At 40.4% G+C, this 11,904-nt stretch overlaps 1 protein-coding gene across 1 annotated transcript; it reads left to right on the top strand.

Moving 5' to 3' along the window:
• Positions 1–6,482: 6,482 nt before the first annotated feature.
• Positions 6,483–7,610, top strand: OHP (one helix protein). Its single transcript, XM_086801281.1, has 4 exons — positions 6,483–6,651; positions 6,783–6,867; positions 6,977–7,099; positions 7,191–7,610. The coding sequence occupies exons 1-4, from the start codon at positions 6,575–6,577 to the stop codon at positions 7,257–7,259; spliced, it is 354 nt and encodes a 117-aa protein (XP_086657407.1). The 5' UTR covers positions 6,483–6,574; the 3' UTR covers positions 7,260–7,610.
• Positions 7,611–11,904: the final 4,294 nt, after the last annotated feature.

Genomic DNA, 11,904 nt, shown 5'->3' with positions numbered 1-11,904 from the left:
TAGACCATATTGTGTACGCAAGCACCTTTATTTTGTGTATTTGTGTATTTTGGGTTAGATGCAAATCATAATATATTTATACATCAACCCACTCTAAAAAGGGAGGACCTAATGAGAATGTTCAGTAGGAGAACAATCTAAAAAGAACCTTTGTACTCTTGATGACATTGTACTGCAGTTTTGAAAAGGTCCTTCATTTTGCGAAAATAAAATATCCTTTGTATCGTGGTTCTATCAAATCTCTAGGAAGATCTATTTACTTTTCATTTTTTAATTGTCTTAGCATGACAATCAATATGGTTGTATGACAATGGTTGGAATATCTTCATTTATTATTTTTAGGTCTTCTCAATGTTGATGTCTACATCAATTTTCTTGAATATAGTACTTATTCATGCAATTACTTTTTTTACACAAAGCACTTATCCATGCATTTACTTTTCTAAATTTAGGAAATATCCATGCAAAATCCCTTTTTGCTTTTAGCATGATGTATCTATAAATATGACCCTTGGCTCTTACTCTAATTCTCACTTCCAAATCTTATTGCCTCCCTCTCCCTCTCCCTCCTATTCTATTTCTCTCTCTTACCATCATTTTCTACCTTAACAATCCTCACCATCATCCACTAATCATTGTGTCGATCTCATTATGTCTTCTTCTAATGGCTCCAACTATACTCAAGAATACCCTCGATAGGGTTTGCAAAGATTTATGCACGAAGTTAGGTGGAGATGCGAAAGAACATCTGAAAATCATGACAGAGGCCTGCAGTCTTTGGAGTAAGATGCTAGTGGATGAGCTTATCGATTTCGGAGATCTGTATATCTAGAATATGAAGATTGGAAGCGTTATCTGCCTTGGCAAAGTTACGGGTACATTGTTGAAGAGAAGGAGGAGTCCCTTCGAGAGGAATTGAAGAATAGAGTAGCCCATAATAAAAGCGCATAGGTGTAGGAACCCTTATGTAGTTATGGTATGTTATCTTTTGTAAATAGTATTTGAGGATGTAGCCCTTACAAGTACGTAGTTGTCTTTAGTCTTCGCCTACAAGGATGATGTTAACAACCTTTCTAGAATAAAGTGTTCTTTTAACTATAATTCTCCTTGTCGTTTTTATTAATCGCCTCATCAAATTTTAGGTTGTTTGTTGTTTTGAGGAAACAGTATGTGATCCCAATGTGATTTCTTCTGGGGAGTAATATTATCTCTTTCCCACAATTGGCAGCTATATTATCCTATTTAATTTTGTATCGTTCATTATTTTTCATAACATGAAGCAATGACATGAAGTTACATGCAAAGGTATTCAATGACATGTGCATGTGCATTGATATGTGAAATACTCCTGAAGTGCATGCAAATAATGGTTTTCGCGTTACTAGCACCTATATATATGAAGCACAGGAATCCTTATCTGAAATGGGATGTACAAAAAAATACAATACATACTCGTTTTCCCCCCAAAAAGTAAGAAAAGATGCCTTCATTATTGGGGTGTAGAATTTTGAGGGAAGATGCCTTTATTGTTGAAATTTAAAAAGAACAAAGGTGGTTTTTTTATTAGGTGCAAAAGTAGAGTACACCTCTCCCACTACTATTAATATACAGATACCTCCATATAACTTTGTTAACCACCATTTAGCTTAGCCTTCTTAGTAGAGCACACCACCCACAACCCTCCTTCGTATTATTTGTGATGGCCTCATCAAATATTAACATTGAAGTTGTTGCTACATGTATCGCTAGGGAGGCCACCAATGCGGAGGTCAAGCAAAAGACCGTAGATGGTGCATAATGGAAACCTCTCACATCCTTACCACTTCCTGGTAGTGATGATACTTCTCCAGTAAGACCAAAGTGGTGGGATTAATTGCCATATGGCGAGCCCATGGTTTTATTGATGATGTGTCTAAGCGTCTCTTGTTTGAGGAAGTGCAAAACGAACACCATTCGCTTACTTTGTGCCTTCACCCGGAGGATAAGCGATGCCTATAGAAGTAAAGATTATCGATAGTGAATAACAGTTATGATAGAAGAGATGTATTTGGAAGTTGTATGTGAATGAGCTTGTTTTATTTCTAATTGGAAGCAATAACCTCGATCTGAGGATGTAATGTTGTCATGTTGTTCTCTCTCTCACTCCCTCTCGTTCTCTCTCTCCCTCTCCCTCTCCCTCTCAAATAATTATGTCATGACTCTCTTTCCCTCTCTCTCCCACTCTTTTTGCTCCTCTCTCTCTTGATGGAGGGGGAAGGGGATCTCTTTATTTTAAAAAAATGACTGGGAGTGGGGGAGAGAGAGAGAGGAAGGAGAGAGAGAGAGAGAGAGAGAGAGAGAGAGAGAGGGAAGAGGGTGGGGGGGGGAGAGAGAGAGAGAGAGAGAGAGAGAGAGAGAGAGAGAGAGAGAGAGAGAGAGAGAGAGAGAGAGAGAGGGGGGGTGGGAAAGGGAGAAATAGTGGGAGAGAGGGAAGGAGATATGATGCATAGGAAGGGTGAGGAAGAGGAAAGGAGAGATTATACATAGGAAGAGTGAGGGAGAGAGCAAGGAAGGAGAGAGGGAAGAGGGTGGGAGAAGGGGAGAGAGAGAGGGAGAAAGAAAGGACGAGGTTGGGAGAAGGAGAGAGGGTGGGAGAGGGAGAAGTAGAGTGACAGGGATAGAGAAAGGGACAAGGTTGGGAGAGAGAGAGAGAGAGAGAGAGAGAGAGAGGGTGGAAGAGAGATAGAGGGAGAAAGCGTGAGAGGGAGAAAGAGAGAAAGGAAAGGAGAGATATGCATAGGGAGAGGGAGAGATAGAGGGAAGAGGAGAGGAGACATTATGCATAGAGAGAGAGAGAGAGAGAGAGAGATTATGCATAGAGAGAGGGAGAGACAGAGAGATAGAGAGAAGAGGAGAGGAGAGATGATGCATAGGGAGAGAGAGAGAGGGAGAGAGAAAGAGAGGGTGGGAGAAGGAGAGAGAGAGAGAGAGAGAGAGAGAGGTAAGAGGTTGGGAGAGAGATAAAGAGAAGGAGAGATGCAAGGACAGAGAGTGAGAGGGAGGGTGGATAAGGGAGAAAGAGTGATCTCGAGGGTGGGGGAGGGAAGAGGGTGGAAGATATATATATATATATATATATATATATATATAGAGAGAGAGAGAGAGAGAGAGAGAGAGAGAGAGAGAGAGAGGAGGAGCTAAGTTGGGCTAGAGGGGAGAAAGTTGGCTCGGGGCTGAGAGGTGGTTGTGGAAATTGTAGGAGATAGTGGTGGGCTGGGCTGGAGGTAGTGGTGGAGAAACTGGAGAGAGAATGTCCACATTTTTAAGAGAGAAGAGTTGCTAGTAAAAGCTCCCTCCACCAAGCTCCCTCAAAAAACACACTCGCTAAGGAGTAGATAGCACGTAGTGCTTTATGTGGTGTAGAGTGAAAACCTGAAAGATAAGGGTTTGGGCCTTAGTGGATAAAATAACAGGTGTAAAGCGTCCTCAATATAAGAGCATGTTCGCATGTTGGGGCACACGTTGGTCGAGGGAGCCATGATTGGCATGTTTGGTTATGTTGCCCTTGAGAGGCATGATTGTATAAGTTGACCACCACGAGTGCCTTGCCCTTGCCTTCTTGGACACATAAAATGGGGCACATGTTGGTCGAGGGAGCCATGATTGGCATGTTTGGTTATGTTGCCCTTGAGAGGCATGATTGTATAAGTTGACCACCACGAGTGCCTTGCCCTTTCCTTGGACACATAAAATGGATATGCAATTTTGTTTTTCACCCAGATTTATGAGGGTCCCCTGTATGAGTGCACGGGTGCTCAAAATGGTTTGTAATGTGGTGTGCATTGAGAGTTGTGCGCATGTGGATGATGCACTTGTTGGGTTGGTTCCTTTTCCTAGACATGTTAAAAGAACTTGGGTGGATATGCCCGAGCAACTTGGTGCTCGAAAAAAACGGACTTGAGGTGTCTAGGTTGGGTAGACACATGCACACACAGTTGTTGAGCATTCCAATTTGCATTGAGGGGGAGTGTTCAGATTGGCAATGCCAAATTATTGGGGGTGAGAGGTGAGCAATCTATTGTTTTAGTTAGAGAGATACACATCTAATTTTCCATTAAGAAGAGGTGTTGAAATGTGCAATGTAAAATTGCAACGGGTTTTGATGTGTGAGTTTATGTTTGTATGGGAACACACCTTATGGGTGAGATGAGATATTATGTGGAATGTGATTTGTGAGAGCCACAAAAGAAGATGTGGGATAGAGAGCCACAAAAGAAGATGTGGGATAGAGATTGCCACATGGTATGATGATGTGTAAAGGAGATTGGGTCAATGGCTATCTACATTTTTTGCCTTTCATTGTATGGTTGATAACACCATATGCAGAATATCATTGAGTGTGCTACTCTCTCTGTCTCTCTCTCTCTCTCTCTCTCTCTCTCTCTCTCTCTAGCAATGGCTTTCTTGGTGTGGTTCAACCCACCTTAATCTTATGCTTAATCTTTTGCTAATCACCATGATCAATTCCATATTAGGATTTTTAACACAAGATGTCCCATAAAACACCCTTCTAATTTGTTGGTGGTGGTAGTCCTAAAAATAATTTTACTTTTCTTTTATCAATGGAAATATCATTCTTAGACACAATGTGCCCAAGAATTACATTATATTTAACAAAAAATGGATATTTCAAAGTATTCAATGATATTCGACATAATCAACATCCCAAAAATACATTTTTTAGGTAGGATAATTTGTCTTTCCATCATAACTAGCCACAAAGAGCATCAATGAAAATCTCAAGTTATTTGCAAAGATAGTCTTTGAAAGTTATACACATCAATTTTTGAAATGTGACTAGTGTGTTAGTTAAGCCAAATGGTATAACCTTGTTTGCATATATTCTCCACATTTTAGTGAATGCTATCTTATGTTGACCTTCGAGGACAATGGATGATTGATTGTATCTAGAGAGCCAACTAAGAGGCTATAAGCTTTTGTTTCTGTTAATATTTTGAGTATGTGTTCCATTTATGGGAGTGGATAATTATCTCTCCGCATACCAACATTTAGATCCACACATACTCTCTAAGATTTATATTCTTTTTTGACATGGTATTAATCCACACATACTCTAAGATTTCTATTCTTTTTTGGCACAATAATAATAGATAATAGCCAATTAGTATGCTCAATTTCATAGATGGAACCTACAACAAGAAGTTTTTATATCTCTTCCTTGCAATTGCAGAATATTTTGGATTCATCTCATAAGGATGTTGTCTTGCTGGACCAATGATAAGAATAGTATCTTGAATAACTTTAGACGATACTACCCCCTTTTTATATCAATATATTTTGAAGCAAAAGAATCATTTTGCTTTGAAATAATACTTTGGATTCATCTCATAAGGACGTTGTCTTGCTGGATCAATGATAAGAATATTATCTTGAATAACTTCAGGTGGTACACCTTTTTATATAAATATATTTCGAAGTAAAAGAATCCCTAATCAATTTCTTCCTCTAGAGTGTTAGATCCTTAGTAATAAAGATCGATTTCGGATCCTCACTGGGTTCCGTGACTTCCTTGACCTCTGTTGTTCCATTAGCGTTGAGCTCTATGCTAATTAACAATTCTCTCACATCAGTGGTAAATGACTTGAAATTATCAGGAACTAGCCTTAGATTAGGCTCATCTTCGTCCTCTTTTTCACTTAGAATCTTTTTTGCATCTTTCTCCGCTCGAGCCAATGCTACAATATCTTTACTCATATTTATTCCTGCTTAGAATCTTTTTCGCTTCTTTCTCCAATGCTACAGTATCTTTGCTCATATTTATTCCCTCTTGGTTCCTCTAGTTTCTCATCTAGATTAGCAACTTTAGTCACTAGAGGTGCTGAGAGTGCATGAACATTCGAAGTTCATCACCTCAATCCTTAGTGAGTTCATCATGCATCTTAGATGCTTCAACAAATCGTAGCTTCTCAAAAGACTATTTTCAACGCTTGAATTTTATCAAACTATCTAATGATAAATTAGATGATTCAATGTTAGAAGAACTAATGTGAGTGTTATAATCTTCGTTAGCATCATAATTTACTTCCACACTTATCAGTACTGACCTTGGGCAACATTAATTTACAATAAGTGCCTCTCCTCATTAGTAATATCTTATCTTTCATGACATAATTGGAAGACTTGATAAAAGGATGTCTGGTTTGTCATATCGACATCTTAGTATGGCACAGAGAAGTTGAGTAACATTACTTAGAACATGAATGTAATAGGGCAAGAGTTTGTAGCTCGAATAAAACATCTAAATCAGAGATGTGAGCCAAGAGAACAATAATCAATTGTTTGTAGCTCGAATAAAACATCTAAATCAGAGATGTGAGCCAAGAGAACAATAATCAATTGTTGTAAAGATTTTATAGTGGATTACGTGATCCAGGTCTTGATGATCATCAATAAATGTTGAAAGAAGGCAGGACCAAACAAAGAAATCAAGACACTTCCGGGCATGTATGCAAACGTTTGAATGGAATTCAGGACCTTATCTAGACTTCGTTTGTGCGATGCGGGTTGAGCTGCTATGGCATCTTTCACCACCGGCCGCAGCCCACCAACGCTCCTCCTCTGCGCTTCCTGCCCTGCCCTGCCTCTCCTCGCGTATGGAATTCCCTTTCCCTTTTCCTTCGTCTCTCTCTCTCCCCATATCCACATTTCCTCCTAACGCGCGCATTCTCCTCTTGCACGCCTTGGTGTGTGTGTGTTTTTTTTTTTTGTTTTCGTTTTTGCAGGCTGCGCCGCTCCTGCGCTCCAGCGGGGACCAGAAGATGCCGCACCACGATGTTGTGCATCCGGGCAGCCAAGTTGCCCTCCGGTGTAAGTCCTCTTCTCTTTTGGATCTGGCTATCCCTAACCAAAGCTTGTGGGCATGTTCGTGGGTCTTGGTTTGATGATTCGGTAGAATATACTTTTAATCTTTGAACAGGTAGAGGCTCCCAAGGAAGAGCCCAAGCTTCCTAGCGCTCTGTGGGGTTTCACTGAGAATGCCGAGAGATGGAACTCTCGTGCCGCCATGATTGGCATCTTCGGCCTCTTCCTTGTTGAGCTTGTGAGATCTTCATATCGCCCTTGAAAATGCTTGCTTTTCATTTCCTGCTGTTCGTCTATTGAATGTGCCTTGTCTTCTTTTCTGTCCTCAGATTATCCAGAAAGGCATCTTGCAAGTTATCGGTTTCGAAGTTGGAAAGGGTCTTAACATTCCCTTGTAAGAATCAAGAGCAGCTGTATATCATTAGCCTCATATATTTGGATATGCTTTGAGAAAATCAGATGAACCCGATGGCTTGTAGCATCCTATGTAGCACTTGTATTACTATGTATAAGGTGGACATGGTGGAAGTCGTGGGCTTGTTTCTCCAGCTATGCTTCAATGAGCCAGCCATGCAGCCTACTCCATGTAAGTTTTGAGCTCTTTGATACGATGATTTTGCAGTGCGTATGGCTTATCACAATGGATTAAACTTGAGAGTGTCTCTTTGACATATTAGCAACTATAGCAGGGTCATTGTAAATTTTTGTTGGTGTGGCGCTATCAAGGTCTTTGCTCCTCTCCTTAAAAATACCCACTTCATGCACAGCTATTTCATTATGCAATGCCTGAATAGTAGGTAGGCCGCCAATGCCTGGCGAGAATGGCGATCTGGGAGCTGAGAATTTTTCGAACAAGGCAAACCTGCCACTCCTGCCCATCATTCACACACTGGGCCTAGCTGTAGAATGCGTAGGATGTTCCAGCTATCCCATTGGTGCCATGCCTAAAGGGCCTTGCAAATTGATTCTATTGGTTTCTTCTTGATTGGTGTGTTGGTATCATCCTTGGAGATGTAGATGCATAACATCTGAACTGTAAATTTGTAGGCTGTCACTGCTGTCACTATATAGGTTGCTCTACCTGAAGGCCTGTTGTAGATCCCAGGCTCATTATGGAGCGCACAAGTTGAAGGTGAAGCATCATCAACATGAATGATGCACATCGCAAGTGAGACAGTCATGTGTTTAGTGCACACATCAAAAGGGAAGCATCATCATGAATGTCCTAAATCAAGAGTGGTGCGTCCTCCAGGGATGTCTTATAGGTGTATGATGAGCGTTTTGACCTTGTGGAGTCACTGTACTCTCTTCGCAAGGATTTCCTTCCAAAGTTTCCCACCCTTCAGCCATTGCTGGGCCTTTAACGGCAACCACCGATCTTTTATGAATTACTTTCCTTGGCCTCGTGCCTATGGTACCACATTGCACTTTCCTCTTGCAAGAAGGAAACCCAACCACAAGAGGCCAAGAGAGGCACTTATGGGCCTCGTGCCTATGGTACCACATGGCACTTTCCTCTTGCAAGAAGGAAACCCAACCACAAGAGGTCAAGAGAGGCACTTATGGGCTCATGCATGATCAGTGAAAAATAGGGGGAGCATATATTGATGCCAAGTTCTACATCCACTATTGGGCACTAATGATGTTAGTGGGAATGTAGTAGTATATAGTCCATACTATGCATGGAGTTGATGGTTTATTGTCTTGTGGATGACTACTATGAGGTTATGAATTGAACTTGCTTATAAGGTGAATTCGGGCATGTTCTTGGATTATCGAGGTATATATATTGCTTTCTTTGAAATCCTTTCTTAGGATTGAGCACCTGTAGTGCGGGGTCCTCTTGCTCTCTCTTTGTGGTATCTCTAACAATAAATTAGGTTTCCACTTGGCCATTAGTAGTAGTCAACTACCCACATTCAATTTATTTGCACTAATTAAGTGTCCATGCCCAACTACAAGTTACCTTAAACAACTAAGTAGATGTGCACTTGGCCATTAGCCATGAGCTACCCACTGTGTATTTATCCACACTAGTTGAGCGCCCACCACAAAGCATCAATACTTGGGACTAACCCACACTAGCCATCCAAACTACGAGAACGCTTGGGTTGATTATAAACCCAAAGCTAGGTGTGGATGTTTAAAATAATAGCATGTAGCTAGGTTACAAATTTGAGTCAACATGACAGGCCACTACGTAATTGCAATGACTCTAAGCTCACAAGTATGGCAACAATAAGAACCAGACAAGTTAGAAGGCACAACCGTCTATAGCAACTTGCACAATAGTTGGCTTTAAACCCAAAGCAAGGTGCGGATATTAAAAATAATAGCATGCATCGAGGTAACAATTTCATGTGAACATGATAAGACACAACCTAATTATAGTGACTCTAAGCTCACAAGTATGATGCCAATAATAATCAAACAAGTTGGAAGATAAAACCATCCATAGCAACTTGCACAAGATAACATAAAGGTTGGCATAACCAATAACAATTGAGTGTTAAAATTATTTTTGCTATCCATGCAACACTTGCAACAATATCAAGGTTGTAGTAGTCCTCTTATACATAGGGCCAACATTAATGATAGTAGTAGGCTCCGCATGCATAGGGTTAATGTTGGAACCTTAAGGATTAGGACATTATTATTAATTTCAGTCCAAGATGAAGAAAAACAATTCATCAAAAAAGTAAACAACACTTTCCCCTTTTATAGAATTGAGGTTAAGAAAATAATTTCCTTTTTGTTGTATGATTTTTCACTCTCTTTTTACATAGGGAGGGTGAGGTTACATAGGAAGGGTGAGGAAGAAGGGCAAGAGTGAAAGCTTATCTCTTACACACAAAATTGTTGCTCGTAGTCTCGCTTCTTACAATCACCCTCTCCCTTACGGAGATAAAATCCTTACAACTTCTCCTTCACAAGAAGTAGGGAAAGAAAATTCTTCATATCTTTGCAACATAGCTCTACCCTCATTAAGATGCTTCATGTCTTTGCTTTTGATGCAAGCCAAGCTCTAACACTAATTGTGAATTTCTCACTCACACACATATACATGGATCATACAAGAAAAGTAAAATGATAACTCACATCTATTACTTGACCAAACCACACTTAAGCTTTTATAAGAGATGCAGCTATAGCATGATGCCTTCAGATCTCAAGACTACCTCACATGCAAACCATGAGTGCATCCTATATTCTGTATGATACTAGCTTGCAAACTTGGAAATCATTACCCACCTTAAGGGCTAGTGTAGTTCTATAACACAAGGTTTTCCTTAATATTCTGAGTTATGAACCCACCCCTCGATTATGTAGGACTTATGTGCTATTTTTATCCACAAAAATGGTCTAGCAATATTCATATCCAACTACTTATTAGTGTGACACTTCCTTGGCCTATGGAGCATCCACCCATGCCCACGACATAGATGTAACAAAAAGAAGGGTTTGTAATATTTGTTCTTTGATACAAAAGATGTTTCAGGCCCAAATTGTTTTGGTGGAAAACATCACTACAGTGCTTGTATGAAACTTGCCTCACAAGCCTCATGAAAGGTGCCCTTGGGATGACAAGATTGGTGTCTTTCTGAGCTTTCCTTATCTCCCTAAGAGATTTGAGCTGGTATTGAAGCCTAGATTTGACTTTCTTCTTCTGAATTGCAGCTTGATTGCTTACTCATTTCTTCCCAAATGGCTTACTTGCTGCCTTGGAAGCAACATTGGGGCCTGGGCCAACTCTTCGCATTGTTTGCTTAGTTTTTGCCATGACACAAAGGTTGAGAAAAGAATCAAAATGATATCAATCCAATTCAATGGTCTTCACAACATATACCAAACGACACGAAAAAGAAATGTTAGAAAATAGAGAAGAGTCTCCTCGCGCCGTTTGGTTGAGGGAAATAAGACATGACAGAATGGCTGTGGATAAATTGCTGTGGTTCCCAACTGTTGGTGTTTCCTACATTTACCAAGTGGCGTGCAAAGGAAGTTTTGGAAAATAGAGAAAAGGATCTACTCGCGCCTTTTGGTTGAGGGAGATAGGACACGACTGAAGGGATGTGAGAATAAGGGGTGTTTCCAACATATACCAAACGATGCGAATAAGGGGTATTGGAAAATAAAGAAAAGGCTCTCCTCCCGTTGTTTGGTTGAGGGAGATAAGACACGACAGGAGTAGAACAAGGACTAGAAAGTAACGTTGTTTGGTTGAGGGAGATAATAGATGTTAGAAGGCCACAATGAATAACGAAAAGGCTTCTCAAGTTCCCATTCATCCAATCTAATAAGTATATGTACACTTGCAAATTTCTGTAAAAGAGAGAATGGAAACTCACACTTTCAAAGGCAAGAAGGCTATTAGACCTACAATGTCCCTAAGAATACTTGCACTCACTCGGAGGTGGGCTTGGACTTGTGATTGTGTATGGTATCCATATTAATTTCTCCCTTTGGAACTGGGCCTTTGAAGGGGATGAAAGAGAAAGTAATAGCCAATCACCTCGGAGAAAAAAAGTACTATGACCCTTTGAAGGGGATGAAAGAAAGTAGTCGCCAATCACTCGAAGAAAACTATGTGTTGACCTCTAAGGTATGCTTCGGCCCTCCTATGAGTCTTCTACTACTAATGTATCAATAAATGCTTTGTGATCAGATTTGTGCAACTCTGATGGGACCTTGACTTCCGAAATAGGTTCCCTTGTATATTATATTTGGAAAATTTATAGTTTAGACGAGTCTTTAAGCTCACTTGGACATTATAGAATTCGATATAAGATATACTCATAAGACTCCAGTTGTTCATATTCGGCCTTTTGCTCAAGGATTGGCTCTAATTCAACCTGCACTTTCTTGACAAGCTCTTAAGCATATTTTACTCATGCTTTCTCCAACACAAGGTTGGGATATTCTTTCAAGGATTTGGGGGCTTGGGTGGTGAGCACCGTGAGGATCTTTCCTTGCAACAAGAGATAGCTTGAGAGGGATTTCCTCCATAGGCCCTCCTTGGGAGGATGTATCATAGCTCTCATC

The sequence above is a fragment of the Cibotium barometz genome, chromosome 8 (assembly GCF_041138505.1).
Source record: "Cibotium barometz isolate CiBa-2024 chromosome 8, ASM4113850v1, whole genome shotgun sequence".
Classification (NCBI taxonomy): domain Eukaryota; kingdom Viridiplantae; phylum Streptophyta; class Polypodiopsida; order Cyatheales; family Cibotiaceae; genus Cibotium; species Cibotium barometz.
The sequence above is the reverse complement of the archived record's forward strand: the minus strand, read 5'-3'. Positions and strand labels throughout refer to the sequence as shown.